At 34.9% G+C, this 20,326-nt stretch overlaps 1 protein-coding gene across 13 annotated transcripts in view; it reads right to left on the reverse strand.

The window, feature by feature from the left end:
* LOC109546699 (tensin-1) overlaps positions 1 to 20,326 on the reverse strand; it is a 123,938-nt gene that overhangs the window by 32,008 nt on the left and 71,604 nt on the right. For 10 of the 13 annotated variants that reach the window (XM_019917758.2, XM_019917762.2, XM_019917763.2 and 7 more), the window contains 2 exons: positions 2,470 to 2,517; positions 1,172 to 1,393 (listed from right to left, as the gene is read on the reverse strand). In XM_019917758.2, coding sequence (XP_019773317.2) covers positions 1,172 to 1,393; positions 2,470 to 2,517 — 270 coding nt within the window. Of the gene's footprint in view, positions 1 to 1,171; positions 1,394 to 2,469; positions 2,518 to 6,210; positions 6,379 to 10,561; positions 10,950 to 18,342; positions 18,788 to 20,326 lie in introns of those variants that run through there. The other 3 variants (XM_019917768.2, XM_019917766.2, XM_019917765.2) reach the window with 3 other exon arrangements.

Genomic DNA, 20,326 nt, shown 5'->3' on the forward strand with positions numbered 1-20,326 from the left:
GAGCGTTCTTACTCATTTTGCCTCCGAGAAATGAGCAAAAACGGGACGGAAAACATGAAATTTTGGCATAATCTTGCACCTAAGTGTCTGATATTTAAATTTCGCTTGCTGGTTCAAAACTACTCGAATTTACTCACTCACGTTGTTACGACTGAATCGACGTTTCAATTCTCTATCCAACGATGCCAAAACGAATTCTGTGGCGCAAATGGTTCTTGAGAAACTTCGAATAAAGGCCATTTAGTTATCTCTGGAGTGATGTAAAAACGAGCGTTCTTGCTCATTTTGCTTCCGAGAAACATGAGAAACGGGACGGAAAACATGAAATTTTGCAATAATCTTGCGCCACCCTTGCACAACCCCTGACTTTAAAGCTGGATCCGCCCCTGAAGACAATATTGAAACGTACAAAAATAAGTCGTAATAAGATTTTTGCAGATTGAAAAAACTTGAACCACAAAGAGCTGGATGAGAGCAACTTTTACAATACCGGCTCAGCTTCTCAATCTTCTCGGATTAATAATAATACATTAAAAAATTAGAAAAATTAGCCAAATAATTAAAAAAACACACTGACTTGACACGCAGAGAAAAATGCGAACTGGTTTTTAAGGACTGACTGAAATATCAAATGGAATCGCAGCTCGCAGCAGCTAATTAGATTAAATCAATGTTGAGTGATATCAAAGCCGAGTGTTGAGCAAATATCGACTTTCAGCACACCTTTACCTATCAGCACGTAATGAAATAGAGGAATAAATTTGCGCGTTGACTTGAAGCAACAAATGTGTTCGTTCCATTCGTCAAAATCGGAATGAGTACGAAAAATAACTGAAAAAAAATGATACAATTTTCGAAAACGGAAATAAAATAAAGCGAATTTTAGTTGATTTTCAAATTCTCATTTGCACCCTGCAGCTTATCAAAGGCAAGCTAAAAGAACAAAACAAACAGCGAAACCTAAGGAACAATCGGAGAAAGTAAAGGAATGTAAAGACCAACATTATATGTATATATTTTTTAGTTACTGACAAAATAATTCAGTTCTCAGTTTTAAGACAATTCACTTCACTTGAAACACACAAGAAAAGCCTTGAGCCCCTTTGCAGATTCTATTTGTTTAAGGAACATGTATATGAAAAAGTTTGCACTGCTTCCCATATGAACTTACCATGTAGTTATCTCCATGTTTATTTCCAAGCATATGAGCTGCCTGCCTCTGTCCCTGCCGATAAGAATGGGAGGTAACAGAAGCAGGAAACCACATCGATATGATCCTTTCTGTGACATAGCTCAAATCCATCGTCCCTTGAACGTTGCTGGTTGGTCTGGTTGTTCTGGGTTGGCTGGTAAGCGCCCCTCCATAGCCATTGAAAGATGTCGATCTTAACATCTAGAAAAAAATACGAAATATGAAATTTTCACCTGAGTGTAGTGGAAAAAATGCAACGTCTCCAGAGAATAATTACAGAAACTGTAGTTTATAGTCGTCTTAGCATTTTGATGAATTCCTTATACTACCAAGCCTCATTACATATTCAACATGCTAACTAACATGTTCAGCTAATGACCGTTTGAATACATGAATAACCTTCAGCTCAGAAGGAAAATCGGTTTTGTTGTTACTGTTAAACAATGCCGGTGCTATTAGGCCCCATACGATCAACGGCAAATAAGGCAATAAATTATTCTGCCATTAAATATCAAGTGAAATCAATAGTGAGATTTTTTTGCATATGAACAACGATTTATTTATTGCAATGACTATTAACTGTCCATTTATTCTATACAGTAATGGTGAGTGTTCGTAATCGGTATGTCAACGGTTATTTATATAAATATCTTCGGCAAATGTTTCACAATTGAGTTTGGAGAAAGTTATGCTTAATTTTTGCAAAATGTATTTGGTTTTTCCAAACAATTATTTCAGGTTTGAAAATCTTCTTCAAATAATTTTGTAAATAAAATTTCTTGTTCTAAAACGTATGGAAATTGCGATCCCATTGCGCCAAATATGCGAGTTTTAGAAGCATCAGAGTTACATTTTAACTTAGTATGTTTATAAAATAGGACTTCTTACAATTTTCAACTGCAACTTCCCCTTCAGCTTCCTACCGCAGTCCAACAAAGAAAAACCTAAAGTTTCCAGTACGGGCACGTTTTAATTGCCATGTTTTGAATTAACATTACGCTTAGCCGATAAATCGAAGAGATAACGCGAAGGTGTGCGTCTATTTATCCATCAGTTTATGCTGAATTAATTATACTACTTTGCAGATTGATTTCGTAAAAATTGATAAACCGAGACGGGCATTGAATTACTGCGTGCATAGATGATTGGTGTGATTTCAGTAAAATTGGACTGAAAAGTGTAGAGGATGAATTGCAACAAAACGTTCTCCAACAATTCAAAACCCATTCCCTCTGATAATTAGTAAATTTAATTAATTGAAAGTGACGATATCTTACCTTATTATTAACCTCCGATCCATTCTTGTATGGTTCATCATGGGTATGCTGAAACAACAAGAAAATCGTATAGAAACCGAAAGAAAACAAACAAACATCAATTGTATGTCAGAAAGCAATTAATTCATTTCCACATCGTGCAATATTTGTTGAATTTTTTGACTATTTGCCAACCAAGTCATATACATGTTCGTTATCAGAATGGCGCCAACATGCTTTCGAGACCGTTGTAGGTGTGGTCAATTTTCGTGGGATTATTTATTTTAGCTATCTTACCGTTTGTTAGTTTGGCAAAACGTGTACATTTGGACGGCTTTTGTTTCCCACAGATAGAACCAATTGGTCAAGAAAAAGGCAGATTATAGATAATAGCACATTAGTGGCTAATTTAACGCGTTTCGGTTTTTTGCCCTTGTTTCATCGAATAAACATTCAGCAACTGAACAAATTGATCCCACACTTTCAGCATTCATCATTTTATACAAGACGACTAGGGGACTGTTAAACATATCACTAATTGTCTAGTGCTAATATCCATTTACAAATATCCTCAAGAAATAATTGACTTCGACAAAATTATCGAAAATAATTATTGGAACCATATAAAAGCCTTATTACCATAATGAAACCTATAAAGAGTGCAATTATTCAATATAACATATTGCATGTGCCACAGTTTCTAGAAAATTATCCGCAACTAGGATACGGAATTATGTGTAATTTTCTAATTATGAGGAAAACGTGTTTGCCTTTGAGTTTAACGAAGTCATTAGGTCCGAGCTACCGGAGATTAGAAAAAGCCACATTACCACGCAATTAGGTTGTGCGTAAATACGTAAATAAATAATGGCGAATTATTTATCGACGGGCCTTTATAAGCTGAAAGTCGATCGATTGGCCTTTAATTATGAAAATAATCGATATTGATTTGTGAATCACATTGCCTGCAGCTGGTAATTTTACTGAATGATTTGCCTACTGCTTAAGGATCGAATGCAGGCAAGAATAAATAAAGTGTGTTTTAACTCAATATCTGCAATCATCATTATTGGAAATTGGAATAAGAACTGCTTAAATAAAACCCGAAAATGATGTGTTTAATGTTGCAAAGATAATTTCCTCAATTTATGTCCAAATGTCCGAAACATGAAACTTCTAATATGCTAAAATTTTAATTACTGTTTGAACAGTAATTAAAATTTTTTAAAACGCTTAAACGCGTACTCTAAAAAATCTGATGAAAATCTCTCAATACCCAGCACCGCATGTAAATAAACACACGATCCCTCTGTGCATTGCAATGGAGCGAATTCAACTCCTTCATTCTAAATATAAAGAATGATCTTCTGCAGTCGATTGCCGAGAACAGGGTGCCTCTTATAATATACATCCAAAAGGGAAAAAACAAACACAGAGTTAATGCTGCAGAAAATAAAGCAATCCGAATGTAGTTCCGTGCGTCTACTTAATCACTTATGCTGTTAAGAGTTTATTTGATCAGACGTTTTGATTGATTGCGCGCATTACAAAGTGAAGATGTTAAAGATCTGGATACTATTAATTAAGTCATAAGGTAGATGTCGGATGTTGCTGATGCATTAGTTGGATTTCTGGTTTTTTGTCTCACCCTGTAGCGTTCCATCAAACATGCTTCGTTTCTTTGCAAACTAATAGAAGTACTTGCGCATTTCCTCAACGTATAAATTTGGCCTTCCATATTTAGTTAACTAGCTTTCAATTTTTCATTCTCAATAAAAGTTTCCTCTGTGCCCCCTGTTTTCTTTACTTGAAAACTAATATGGATTGTATCTAGTTCTATTCTTAATTTGTCCACTTTTAGAGTTTTTCCTAAGAACTGTACTTCGACATTTGCACATTTGTATGGTGCTTCTTAGATGTTTTCTGGTTGCGTAATAATTTACTGTTCATTGCAAAATAGAGTTCGTTCGTGCTCTAGTGGATGTCTAGTTTTTCCTCGAAGTTTCTTATTTTTTCATATTTTTTAAAAGCTGTACTCATCCTCCTACAGTTATTACAGGGTTTGCATACCTAGATTTACTACTTTCAATTTTCATTCTACATTCATTATTTATTTTCATTTTACTTGATGTTAATTTTTTGCTTTTTTTCTTCCCAAGACGTCTTGAAAATTTGCTTTTCCAGATAGTTTAGTTGCTTATTATGTTATTAAAAATGCATTTTATCGTTTACGCAAAATAAGCAAAAGCAAGTCTTGCGATTTTTCTTTTCTACAGCTTCTTTGCTCTTCTATATTCTCTCTAATTTGTTGTAAGTGTACAAAAATGTTCCCTTTGTTTTCCTTCATATCGCCAGCTAATTTTGATAGCTGGTAACGCACAAAAACATATTTATGCATCAAATAAAAAAATCGTACACTACCAGATGCTCTTCACAGATCAGAGAGAACAAAATACAGAAATAAACAACAGATTAACGTTAAGAAACAACACAAGAACAAGCGTTTATTAGCAGTTGTTTTGTGGCTCCTCTACCAATTTATTAAAATGGGTTACCACGTATCAGCATTAGGGTACCGATTCTTCTGCTTCATATATTTGTTTTTTTTCTCATATGTGCATTTTCCGAGAATTTTTGTTCTTTTTTAATTGAGTTCTCATTTCCCCTGATCACCCTACTGTTTGTTTCTTGTTGCTTTCCTCTTCTTCACAGTTATTTTGCTGGTGTCGATTTCCACGATTTCAAAATATTACTGTTATGGTTCCATAATGCCTTCTTGCTTAATTTTTGAGCGTCTACGATTTTTTTGTTTCTACTTTTATGGACTTTTTTGCTAGGAAATATATTTTAAATTTTAAAAGATGCAAAAAAATTCCTTTAGAAACTGAACGTTTTTGCAAAGTTTTTAATTGAGATTAAGAGAAGCAATGATGATTCAAGTATTACATTAATTGTAATTCACATGTAAATTATTGGTAAAAATTCAAAAAAAATTGAATTACAAAAGAACTGAACCAGGTAAGAGATCTTGCATATCTCGATTGTGATTCAGCTGACGCGGAATCACATAAACTTGTTGACGAAATAGCAAATGATAATAAATTGCCGAATGGAAAAGATGAAGATCTTTATAATAAAGTTCCTAGAAAAGGAAGAGTTGGATTTCTATTCGAAAGTGAATGAAATTATGGACTGGATATAACTCCTTCCAAAAAAGAGCACGAGATTTTCCTAATTTTGAAATCGAAATTGAACAAAACAATTCAGATTTCAGGATGTAAAAACTTGCTGACGGGGCATGATCGAAAACGCTGAAAATGCAGGAAATAGCATTTGAAAAAAACATTCTACTAGATCCTGGATAGAGAGCAGATTCTGAGGGAGATTCTAAGTCAAGATGAACAGTCACTTTGAACTTTGAGAGCAAATGAACTGAAAATGTTTAATTGAAAACATGAAATTTCCTGACTGAGAACAAGTAATCAAGCATTCAGCTGACAAGAGCAACAACTGTTTTAAATGCTAGTAACCTAAATGGGATTCAACAATTTTCAATGGAAATGGAACCCAATTGTTTCTCAACTATTTAATATTCCTCATAGTTCCCTGCATGAAGCAATGCTGATCTTGTCCAAATGAGCACTATAAATGACCGAATTCGAGTCCCAAATCATATGAAGCAATCGCTTTTAACATCGATGACTGATACCGCACGCTAGTTGGGTTTTAATAAATAGTATGGCAATTTTCAACTCGAATTACCTGTGATTTGTTTTCAATATGAAAGGACACGTGCCAAACGGTAAACGCCAGTTGGTACAACATTTTCGCAGTACTGTCGTTCAAGGCTCGGTCGTTTTTCCTGGAACTGTGGCTTTTCAACGAGAGTTGCGATTGGGATTTTTTCACAGACATTTTTCCTCTAAGGACAATATAAAAATATTTTTATCACAGATTTCCGGTCATCAAAACGCCGAATCGGGACAACTCGGACAAAGTGCATAATCACAGAACTGCAGCTACAACTAAAAATATCACAACATCACGCCCCGTTGTTGCGGCTTTTTGAATGATTCGGGCATTTTTCACATTCTGGTTCTTTTGGCTGATGCAGTTTGAACTACACGCGACTTTTACGCCGGACATCAGGTAATGCGGTAGAGCGACACGCCCCGTTTGTATTGTCGGAATCCAGAATCCAGACTCCCTGTCTCCCTGTAAACTCTCGGATGGAGTCCTGTTCGGGATCGCTCGTTTTTATCCACATCTTTGGGATCACCCGGACCGAGAAGTGCCGAAGTCGTTCTTCTGGCGGCTTTACCATTGCAGTTTCTATAGCGACACAAGAACGCTTCTTTGCGTCTTTAAAAACCCATGAGGCTGATGTGAATGCAAAGAGATGGACAAATTGGTTTTTAAATTGTGAATCAACCGAGCGAAGGTGAAACGGAAATTGCAATTTGTAGTTATTTCAGGGGGGCGACAAATCGCCATATGAAGTTGAACATTTATTGAAGATGAAATTGGTTATGTCTGGTTAATTGTTTGGTCTTAGAAAACCAGATGGTTTAATGGCGGTACATAAATCCAAGGCTATTTCTGGCAGGTTGGCATCGAGCTAATGAAAAACTTTATTGCCCACAGCACTTGAAAAGCGTTTAATCTCTTATGTTTCCAATTGAATAATCGCAATAATAAAGCGAGTTTTTGCCATATTTTTAGTCGGTTTCATTACCATAGGCAAGGCGTTTTCAACATTGATTCCGGATTGCTTTCCATGTTGCGCGATTAATCGAAAATCAATCAGCACATGTAATTTTCTACGGTTTTTAATGCCATAAATTCTGATAAGATGCTTGACAGGTTGGTTCAGGAACAGATCAGATTTTTCCTCCTCCACACCTAGAAAATCTATTTTTATATCGGGGACGCTTAAAGGTTTTTGTGAAACATTTGTATTTGCTTTCCGTTAGGAATTAGTTCAATTGCTAATAAATACTGCTATTTAACCAAGGATGGACAGATAAACCTACACATTTTGTACAATAGCTGATAGAGGTTTATTAATAGTTGGAAATTGTCGTTATGTAATGATTCTACATTGTTTCAACTGAAAATCATCTGTGATAATGCACACGAATCGAATGAAGGAAAAACATGCTTTTACTGTATTACAATGAAAAACATGCGCAAATTTATGCAATGTTAGTTTAACTGCCTGAGTAACAACAACCATCATGTGAATAGTCTTATATATGAAGATATATCTCGATATGAAGAACTATTTTCTGTGACTAAGCTACATTTACCTTACAAAACCCTACACAAAAAAGAATGTTCAGAGAAGATTTTCCGTAAAAGTTTGGACCCGAATAATTATTAATAAAGTTATTGAACCATTTGAACATTTTTTGACGGGAATTTGAACAATGAGATGTTTCTTTTCAAATCAGACCTAACGATGTCCTTTTTACATAATGGTGCAATTCTGAATTGCCACTAAATTTCACATGAAAAGTATCAAAACCGATGAATGGCCATGATGGTCCCATTACTTGGCCACATTGATCTCCAGATCTCAACCTGCTGGACTTTTTAGGCAGGCACGTGAAAACCCTTATGGATTCAAAGGAATGGCCTTATTGCATGGACCAACTCACCAGAATTTCAATAAATATACGTAGCATTTGATGAAAAGAAACATAATCTGGACTGCAATTGGACACCACAGCTTCTACTAAAATTGAAAGTATATTTTGCTCAAAATTATTGATAAAATTCATATAGCAAATGCCTGGAAAACATCGCTGGAACGCTGTTATTAGCTTATTATTTGCTTATTAAGTTAGGAAAATTAAAAGCACAATTATCAGCACCGAACACATATTATGGGCACGATAATAAACTGCGTTTCAAAAAATTAATAAATACTAAAATATCCAATAAAATGTATGTTATTACGCAATGAATGCAAGATAAGCATTAAACAACGTGGGAATCTTGAAACCATAAGAAATAAATATGTGTTATTAATAAGCAGCAATGTCTGCGGTTTGGGACACGGTGGGAAATCGATTTTTTTTCAAAAAAAGTTCACTTTTACAAAACTATCAGAAATTAACACTTCGTGCTGATAAACGAACTGATTCGTCTTAATAAACAAAAATCATCTTTCTTTAAATAAAAATACCGTAAAATAACAATCTAAGGATAATTGGGCAAGTAAAACTCTAAAACAGTCAGTTCTGACGATCGGAAAGACCAAGTTTTAACAGATAAGTTCCGACTCTAATCATAAATACAAACATCTTTTATATTCTTGTAATGTCTCCTTGTAATGAACATGTTCGCTACACTCTTTCTTAACAGAATTTTCAATATAAACATACAAATAATGTATTTATATCTATAATCTTCTTCTAAGGTTAACAAACCCATTTGTCAAAGATCCAACCAGGAACTACAGTTTTTAATTATGATTTTACTCATTGCATGTATATTTGTTATAATGGGTGTATGCCATTCAAGGGCATGGTCTCTATTATTAAAGAGTCGTAAAATCCTTTCGCGACCATGACAGCAGCAATTTATCGGCTTTCCAAGAAATTGAGTTTTAAATATTTACACCTAACTAAAGCCGGTTTTTCTGATAATCCGGCTATATATCAGTACATAACTAATGTCCTATGTTGAACAAGGATTTAGCAGGATTTCGTTTCAATTTATGATAGTCTTCGTGTGCTAATGGTTTATAGATGTTTAAAACTGTTGAGGAATTCGGAGAAAATGAGCATTCCGGCGATTCCGCGTTAAAAGTGGGAAGACCGATTGAGGTCTGATATGAATCAGATTTGTTGGGATTTTAAGCAAAGTCCAAATTTATTGGTTTGGTAAATGAAAAGCTCCTTAAACACGTATCAATAAAATCTTTGTTTACGTTAGCGGAATGGGGAAAAGTTATTTTGGGAAATATTGGCAAGCCATATTAGATTATTAATGATCCTTTCCAAAGTGTAACACTTTTCACCTAAAATCAATCTTCACGTAAAATAATAAACGGGCTACTTGCATCAGCTCATCGGGCAATGTATAAATAAGCACATTGAAGCTGTCGGTTAAATTGAGCATTTTTTTTAACTTACACATAATTTAACAATCCCAATCACGCACTTGTAGAAAATATAAGCAATGATACACATGGCGGCATTAAGATTCGACCACTAAAGATCTGCGCTACTTTCTGGATTTTTACACAGGGAAATGAAACATTATTTAACTAACATAAACTAAAAATAAAACTTCCACTAATTAGACTCTCGCACTAAACACCTCAGGTGAAAAGTTTACATAAACTTGGAAAATAATTCGAAGCGCGAAAAAAAGGTTCCGTTTAATTTAACTCGATCTTACATTTGTTGCAGTTTTCATTTACGGAAAGATCAATCGAGAAGATTTAGTGCAAATGGAAATCAATCCGAAGTGGCTGTTAAATATGTTTTCAATATTCGAAGGAGGTTTCATTAAAAGCTATTTCCTGGTTCTGATTTGGCCTGTCGATTCCTTACCAGTCAAGCTATTTTACTGTTGAGCGAAAATGAAAATGTTATGAAGCCTCTCAAACCGAATGCTGTATGTAAATTCGCATTAAGGTTTGCATATTCTGGAATAAAATTTGCTGCTTTATAAATATTGATTTCGGTTTTGGTTGAATCTGTGTGTATGTAGGTATGTAAGCGAAAACTATGTGGGAAAATGTCTCGAAAACGACTCGTAAAACCAGTCCAATCTAAAAAAATAAAATGTATTTAATGACTACTTTGGCCCATCGGTAAAAACCCAAAAAGTCAGAGCGACCATACAAAGCTTATTTAAGGTTCTAAATTCCAACTTTTCATGAAGCGTATGGGGAACCCCATAAAAGACGTTCCGAAGCTGTTTATTGTCCTACATAAAATAAACCAACAATTATGTCCAAAGCAGATAATATGAACCAACAATTACGACCGCGGCCGTTACTGAAATGTGAGTGTCCAACTTGCATCTTCGCAGAAAATAAAGACAGACCAAATTTAAAATTGCCTAAGTCAATTCGAACTCAATAAACATCTCTTACCCCAGGTTTTCCAAACCAATAGCGATAAAACAAATCGAAAGTTTCCGGACTAGTATCTGTGAACACCATTCTGCCTTCAGTGTCAATTACGCGAATTTGCATTTAAACTAGAAGATTTTCAGCATTTTGCGGCACTTGAACAGCATTAGAGCGCGCGGTTACCCTTTCGCGTTTTAACACCGGGAGCTTTCGGCCGAGCACGAAAAGCTCAAAAAATCGACTTCATTCCGTCCTGTTGAGCTTCAGCCCAGTTCTAATACTGACCGTAAATTCGCCGCGAATTTTTCAAGATACCACAGATCTACCGCTTAGAAAAGCCCGATGTAAACAGGATCGCGTAGAATCATCGATGCTGTGCAGAAAACCGAATTTTTTAAACCGCGCTCGCTTTTGAACGGTCTGTTATTGTATAGTTGAAAGTTGAAAGACAAATAATTCACGACACCAGAATGCAAACTTTGGTTTTTTAAATAAAGCGTGACTCAGCATGTGTACAGGGTATCACGTATGTTTCAATAGCGGAATTACCAACGCGAATAGCTTTGTTCGCACTGGAAGAATCAAAATTACGGCCTGAAAATAAAAGGGTCAAAATACAACCTGATTAAAAGTTACATTTTACAACAATTGTTCACGTAATGTAAAAATAACAGAAAAATTGCTCATTGCTGAATCAACTTAATTATCGGGGTTACGATGACAAACCGCAATCAATAGTGTGAGTGTTTTTTTGTAGTTAGAAAGGCCAATTAATTTGAAGTCAATTTCCAATTGCCGCTGTACACAAAGGAAACTTGGAAATTTTCCAAAAACAGCTTTTGAATTTGTCATGTTTCAAACTCCAATTTCGGGCGGTTCTATTTTTGCAACTCGATTCTTGCATGAGTGAGCTAAAATTGTACCATAACAGTGGCACGCTCAAATGCATTTTTTGCCAAAACGACTCATTCCATGCAGCTTCTGTTCGCAATCCCAATAGATATAAAATGTAAGTAATTTTTTTGATAATTGCAAATAGGCGACACAAACTCGATCAGCGCTAAAAAGCAAGTTAATTCATACATTATTGTGCCAAATGTTTTTTAAGGTCAAGGCAAAGATGCGTCGTATATAATAAATTAGGCTTGGCAGCGTCTTGGATGAATTTCATTAAAAGATCTAACCATGGACCTGAAATAGAATAAACTAGAGCCTCGAGGTGGATGACCCTCATGAGGTATACAATTTGCGACTAGTTTCCATATGAAGAAACAGAAAACATTTTTTCGGGCCATATTTGGCATTAATTCATGCTAATCGGATGCTAATCGGCGTGAATTTGCACACAATTATTTTTTTAGACAGTTGTGCGATTTACATCTGGGCTATTTTTGTGTTATTTCACTCCTACGTTTCGCTTTGATCGAAGCTAAACACTTAATTGGGACGTAATTGCGCCAGCCAAATAATGGATAATCGCCCCGCACCAATCGACATCAAATGAATTTATTTCCACAAGCAATCTTCCAATAAATTTCAATTTTTCTCGTTTAACCTTACCGATCATGTTTATTTTTCCAGCTGAAAAGTTTACACGATGGACAAATATTTAAATGCCTCATAACATCTCAAAGATAAATATTTTCGCAACGACTGAGCGGTCAGTTTGGATTAAGTTTACTTTGACACCCAAAAGGATATGAATTGTAAATAAACACGACGATGGGGATTAATAAAGTACACACAGTGTCCAAATAACACATGCACAATATGGAATTGCCATGAAAAATTAACATCCAACTTGTACACAGTGGTTTTTATCGAAAACTGATAGATTCGATCTGAAAATGTTGATCGTTTTTCGGTTTGACTAAAGGAGGATTGAACATCATGAACAGAATTAAATTTATCAGTAGAAAAATTGGATGAAACATATGAAGACGATAGAACGAAGAACGAAGAACGACACGATAAATGATCTTGTAATCACAAACAATTGGTTCAAACAGAAGAAGCACACTCAAATAGTATAAAGAAGTGGAAAATATAGAGATTTATATGAGACCAACACATTTTTTTTAGTATGGAAATAGAAACCGTGAATACATGCAACGTAAACTGCTTGCAACAGAAACACAGAATCATAGTCGGATACAGCTTGGAGAGAGAATGGAGAGAAGAAAGAAAAGATTAAATCTGCAGTAAAGACACAGTTTAATAAAAGAACAAGAAAAAATGACAGAAATAACATTCCAAAGAACTGCTGGGACGCAAAGAGTCAAGGCAGAGGAAAGAGCAAGTGTAAACCCAGAGCAAAATCGGACACTAAAAGAAACTATTGAATTAATGCAAATAGACCGATTAGATGACACAAATGATAAACAATAGAGAGCGAGAACGAGAGAAAGAGAGACGATGCATATTTCAACAAGTAACCGACAAAGTCGTAAAGAAGAATCAGAACGTATGCCAGACTTTCTTTGACGAAGTAATAAGAATAATTTAAAAAAATAGAATACAAATGTATTAGTGGAAACGAGGCTCAGGCTTTCTCGATCAAGGCGATCACAAAACGTACAAAATTGAATCGGAAAGACAAAAGTTGATTACAGGCGACAGAAATCGCAGGGAAAAATGTGTGTATAAGTGTATAAACTATTTCTCCTAAAAATCGAAAATATTTCTCCAGTGGTTTAACATAGAGATTTTTCGGATTATCTTGTTCATGACAAATTCCCTCTAAGCTCACTAAATTTAAGAACTCTTAATTTTTTGAAACCTTCGTCATCTTGATAATCAGGTGTCTGCAAAAAAGTCGGTTCTGCATTGAAAATTTCGAATTGCTATTTGTTTTTCGTTAGAAGTTGAGAATTTTGAAACAAATGAGTACAGAGAAAGCAATATTTATAATTTTCGAACATTTACTAATCTGAGAAAAATCATTATTCAGGGTGATTTTAATGAAATTTTCAACATCTTTAGAATCTAATGCCTTCTTGTGAAGGTAAACCTTTCTTGTTGCAAGTTGCTTTGGTTTTAGAAGTGCAAACTTTTAGAGAAGAAGGCGACGTTGCGTAAATACATTCATTATCAGATCGACATTTACAAATTTTGGGAGCTCCATTATCAAAGCTGACAAAAATCAGGATTCTGAACGATTTTTGATGGAACTTTCAGCATATTTAGAATCGAGTGTCTTCTAATGAACATGAAACTTTCTCACTGGCACTTGCTTTACTTTTGATACTGCAAATTTTTAAAGAAGTGAGCAAAGTTGTGTAAAACCATCCAATATCAGCCCGATAGTTTTGAGACCCACATTTACTAAACTGACAAAAATCAGAGTTCTGGACAATTTGCGTGAAACTTTCAGCACCTCTAGTCAACAATCTTCTAAAAATGCTGAAAATTTCAAACTGCGACTTGCTTTTTGCAACATTTTTAAGAGAGAGTGTGGATAAGCATGTTACCTAATCGATTGAATATTTGAACATGCCAGAATTTATTATTTTGCATTTTCTATTGCAATCCTGTACCTCGAGTAAGTTAATTTGCGACTCAAGAGAAAACATTACAGTATTATTTAATGTAGATGATGATGTTAATAGGTTTGAAGATTAAATTAAATCTACTAACCAGACCTGACCCTGGTGAATTTATTTTAAATAACCTTTCAAAGTTATACTGGCTGGCTGGTTGTAAGTACTATTTGCATGTGATACTGACACAACAGCTTGCATAATTTTCAAGTTTTCGCAAGAAATCGCAAATATTCATTGACAAGTAAAAGTTTCCTTTTCAAATTGTCAACACGATTTTCGTTGCTGTTGCTGATAGTTATATTAAAATGGAAATAAATCACCATGAATTTACTAAATAAAAAACAAGTTGGAGTAAAATGCACTTTGCGAACAAAAAAACAATGGGTCTAAACGGAAGACTAAACATGCTTTTCTGGGGCACGGTTTCAAACATGCTTCTTCAGGAATTTCAAACAAGGTCCCTTTGGTTGATTTGAGCTGCACATTTCGGCAAGCGGCAAAGGAAAAGAACGAAGCGACTAATTTCGAGAACCGTTGTTTTGTTGGCGAACCCATTTTGCAAAGACGTGCTGGTTAGAATGGCAAATAAGGGATTACATCACGTCTATTTCTGGTCAAGACATTATCTACTTAGCATTAGCCAAAGTCGACTTTCTGCATGCATAAGTGAATTATGACTACTGAAAACTTGTGAGTTACTTGTTACTTTTACCAGTCGGATTCGACCAGTTAACCATGATGGAAGAAGGATATGATATGTCCAATTGAAAATAATCAATCTTGTTTGTTTGGTTTAAAAATCAGTGTTACTACAAAGGCAGACAGACAAGACGTTTCTAGGGATAGGAATGACCTCTAAAGCAAACAGCCAATTGGCGTTAACACCTTTTCTAAAAACCGGTAAAAGACTCCATTATGTCTGTGAAAGGCCAGCATCTATTAGGCCTCAACATGTTAAAGTCAAAGTCAAACAGCTCATATTATCCCGTAAGTCTGCCTGGTTAATGCAAGCTCACATCCTTCTCTAAACAACGTTGAAGAGTTTCCTACCGTTCTGTCTACATTCCTTAATTGTTTACTTTTGAAGCAAAGGAAAGAAAAATCTCCGAGGGTTTCGGCTTCAATGAGAATACGTTTTTGAGCTCTTGAATTGTGAAAAACAACTAGGAAAAGTAATCAGTTATCCTGCCAGAATGGTTAATTCTTATCCAAATACACTTAATCGAAAAGAACAGCGTTTTAAGGCATCCCACCGAATGCCCCAATTTTTGCACAATAGAATGCCATTAAGCGATCAACTTAACGACCCAATAAGCGCATTTTTGCCCGATTGGGGTAAACAAAATTAAGGGTCTTATTTTTCTAGCGCCACGTTGATTGATCGATAATCATAACTTAGGGCTAATATTATGAGAACAAGCTCTACTGATGGAGGGATTTACTCATAATAATCTGAATATAGGCAGTTTACATAAACCTCCCTTCGCTGTTCTTTCAATTTAAGAAAATACACTAAAATATCAGAAATGGTGTTTTTATAGGGTTCCTTTACCTCCATGAAATGGGGATGAATATAGAATTATTCGGGTATTTTACGACCCAATTTATAGCAGCAAGCGAGGCGTTTGATGCCAGATATGGCATATAATATTTAATTATCTGAAACAAGCCAAATTCCATAACATTAAAACTCTACTGTTAATTTTTTTCGTACTAAAAGATGCCTTTGCCCGTATAAATGCCTTAAATATGCTAATTATCGAGCCAGCTCAGCTGAAGGTTTAGCCGTACTTTCTGATATCCAATTTTGGTAGTAATTTACACTGGCGAGTACATAGCATGTTGATATAGCAATAAACAAGTCCAAGCAATGATATATTACTGTGAATCGAGAGTTAACAGTTTATGGTGAAAATAAATTCCCTAGTTAATATGCTATGCTTATAAAAGATCCAATTGCCTCCACTAGAAATGGGTATCTGCTTTCTATGAATTCCAATGAGAAAATATGGTGAATAGTTTCTATTCGTTAGCCGTTGATAAGATTGGCAATGAAATATGTTGCAATTCCTTTTATGTGCGGAAAAAGTGCTTGCTTAATGGCGTTTGCTCCTGATGAAAAACTGGTGTAGGAATACCGCTATCATTTTACAAGACTTCTGGTTTATTTTATTGGCGCCATAAAGAACCCTTTCAGTCATCAGCAAAAACACGATTATAATCTTACATCGCGCATATTTACCTTCACCCTCATGTAAGTTCAAGTGCCAGAAGCTGTTTATTATCATGTCAACGGCTGCCACTATTTTTAGCCCAGGTAGATCTAACTTTAGTAGTTGAAAAGAAACACAGATTTAACTTAAATGATTTATTAATAAAACCACAACTGAAATTGCATAATTTTCAAAGCTTGTTCATTTTTCACACTCCTGACATCTAGATTTGTTTCGTTTTTTCTTTTCAATTTCTATGCAGTTCTTATAACTTCCGCCTTGAATATTTCCCTTAATTTGTCCACAATGTAATCAACATGGCATGTACAACAGCAATCGCATCTGCTTTTTAATTTGATCCCATATCAATACAATAAAACATAAATATTTATTCAGTAATTAGGCTGAAATGGCCTGTAAATCGATTCAGGTACTTAAAACAGAAAACCAAATTTAAATTAAAGATAAAAGCCAGTAGTTAAAGAAGATTGATGGGTCACGAACAAGACTGAGAAATCAACCCGTAAATGTGTCTTAATCGGTCTGAGACAAACAGGTGAATTCAATATTAAAATTTAAATCGTTTTGCTGATGTTTTGGATGGATAATGCGCCAGTGAAATTTATTAAATAATATATTGAAGCACTGAAGAATTAATAAGGGAAACACGGATTAATTATTGAATGGTATTATTTCACTTAAGTACTGAATGATGTGAGATGGCAAAATACACTCAGAACCCTAGAAAACATGCAAATTAACAATAAATTGTCGATAATTCTATTCGGAGCTCATTGACGATAAATTTTAAACGACATCGTAAAACAACCAGCGTGTAGTACACGCTGGGGAGATTTATTTTCATAAACGTCAATATTTCATACGAAATAGGTTCGGGAGGATCTAGGATAATAAATTAACAAGAAGGAGGAAACAATTGAAGATTTTGCCATAAATAAAAATATGAAATAGCAGATATTCAAAATGTTATAGAAACTGTATTAAATGAATGAACAAAGCGTGTTATAAATAAAGGAAAGAAATTCGCACACATTACATTTATTCAAAATATTTTACAGCAAGAACTGACATGGCGAAGTGTTTATATGCAACAACATTGAACTGACATGGCGAATTTATTGCAAATCTAGTGAAGAGAAAAATGAAATTGCTCTTAATAGTGAATTGCATAATTGGTTAAAAGTGCGTAGATAATTTTCCCGACGTTTTATAATATAGACTTGCAAAACTCAAGGATTATAAAATAGATTGAATTCGTTCGTTGAAGGAAATTTTGAAATAAAGGCCAAATATTTAAATGTTGAAAACAAATCCAAAATTTGATCGAAACATGAGAAAATTATTAATGTTTTAATCTTCCAACGAAAAATTTAGTGAGAACAAACGCAGCAATTAAAATAGTTCCTTTCTTTAAAAATTAATAGGTTTTAGGGCATTTGAAACATTTATTTATTAAACATACATGAACAAAACAAGCGGCTAAACGCAAAAGGCTTTTTGTGTTAGGTGGTATTTATTACTTGAACAAATCGCATCCAATTAAGAATTCTGGAATAACACAATAATTATTTAAGTAAAAATAGAATTCTTACACAATTATTCTGGCATCTCAACCACGAATTTATCAAAATCCCACTGGAAATCGTGATTTTATTGGAACCATCGCCTAGTTGTGCAAACATTCATTCGAGCAACTACAACTATGGATAAATCGGTTCGAATTCAATATATTTTTTGACGATTTTTGACAAAATTCTGTCTTGTATTAAGTTATTTATGAAGCTCAGATGTTGGTCAATGTTTACTTTGAACTGAAGTTACAGTTTTCTGATTGAATTTTCTCGGGGGATGTTGTTAGCAAAATTACGGAAACTAGACACATGTTATTTATCAGCTTGATCATGACTAAATATTTCCAGATCAGATGCATCTGATTAATTCATCCAAATAGAAAATTCCTCTTCGGAGTTTTCAATCAAATAAAATTTTCAATGCTAAATGAGGCTTTTTCACTGACAAAACTTACGTAAAAATCCACACTGATAAATCAATCCTTCCTGAGTGAGAGTCACAAAAACAACCCTTTTCACATTTTCGAACAATTCGCTTTCCAGAGCCCGAATGTGACTCGGCCAAATCCACAAGCAGCGAGACACTGGGAAAACCGACGCCGATTACAAACCTTGGCGGCACGCGTCGCGACGACTTATGTGACAAATCTCTTCAGATTTTGCCTGGAAAACTCAACACAAATACCGAATATTTAGCAATTTTAACACACGCGAATGAATCTGGCCGATCATTTTGTAACAATCCTGCTAGCCAGTCTGGTTGTTTTATCACTAACGAGTACGACTGTTATTGTTCGAAAATATGTAGTTCATTAGATAAAAGATAAACAAGTATCTTAGAACTATGTAAGAGGCACAGACACGGTGCTATACCGGGAAACTTAGTCAAGAAGTCACTGACTTGCTGCTTGCTCTTCACGAAACGGCCTTTGCTAAACTAAGTACGAAGAAGAGGTCGTGGTTAATAGTTGTTGCATACTGCTGATGCAGCAGAGTCTGCAAAATCTGCAAGAATGGCGGGTAAGGCGTATGGGTACTGCAGGTATTCGCGATAGAGTGGATATGAGCCAAATGGTTTACTGGGTGAATTGAGCCGCCGGTCCTATTTGATAAGCGGATGAGATAATGTGTTTTATCTTAATCCAGCCAGGTGTTGGATTAAGGGTACTGGCAGATTTAAAAGGATGATCTTTTATTCATGTGCTTTAGACGGGACAGACTGGAAAAATGTAACGAACAACGTGTGTCATTTAGATCGTTCAAACACACGAGCTTCTCTAAGATAAACGCTTTATTTTAAAGGCAGATAGAAATTCAACTGAAATGCGTCAAATAGTTTAAGCGCTGATTTTTTTCAACAACAGATAAAATTGGGGAAAATGGGTCAATGACTGTAAACAAAAATAATCCATTGGTTTACTCAGTCAACACTTACAAATGTTTTATAGGTCCGTTTCTTTTCATTTGATTCGCCGAAGATGCAGATGTTAACTCTTCAACAATATTTTTGCTATTAAAGCGTTCCACGTTGAAATAGAAATGTCCGTTATCATTTTCTTCTAGACTTTGTTTTAGACGTTCATTTCGATATATGTAGTCAAAAATCAAAAAAATTAATATTTAGATTCAAGGAAGAAGGGCGCTTCTTATACATAAAAAAATACAAGGTGACGACATGAAAATTAATGTCCTAATGCAACTGGTAAATTAAAGCGATAAACTTGTCTTCTAGTCTTTCGGTTTTTTCAGATAGGCTTCTTTATGTTGGTTTTTTTGCCCACGACTTATTGAAGAAATCCAATAAATCGTCTAATATCAAAAGAGTGTTTTTAACAGAAAATTGCTGCCAGCTTTTTTCCAATTTTCTCAAATCGTGGCAAAATGTTACAGAAAAATCGATGATAAAGAATATTAGACCCGCCAAGTGCACTCAACAGAAATGGGGAAAAATAATCATTTGCAAGTGCACCAAATGAAAGCTTCCAGTAGAGAAATTGCTCATTAATAATGAATCATCCAATATCTATGGATTTTCACTAGAACTTCCAATATAACCATCAAACGCGATTATATTTGGACTTAAAACTCCGATTGCTAAGGCAAATTACACTTTCCCATACAATGCGGAATATATTCCAGTTCAAAAGTCGCCACGCTGACAAAACGGCATGAAGTGAAAGTAAATATTGAATTTGTACCTTAATTTACAAAGCCAAATCGTTCTATTTCAGTAGACTAAGTGCATTCACGATAAGCCCATTAACAGGAGTTTAATGTCCATGAATTATGAGTAGTTTCAGTAACTACAAGTAGCTGCAGTAGCGCCTTTCTTGCACCAAGAGAAATGAGACAGTGAAAACGAGCATCGAAATTAATGGGGATTTAAACTGAAAAGTTTTCCTGGATTAAACCCTGCATATGCGTCCTAAAGGAGGCTTT

The sequence above is a fragment of the Dendroctonus ponderosae genome, unplaced genomic scaffold (assembly GCF_020466585.1).
Source record: "Dendroctonus ponderosae isolate FM_Combo_2020 unplaced genomic scaffold, Dpon_F_20191213v2 Dpon_F_20191213_3, whole genome shotgun sequence".
Classification (NCBI taxonomy): Eukaryota; Metazoa; Arthropoda; class Insecta; order Coleoptera; family Curculionidae; genus Dendroctonus; species Dendroctonus ponderosae.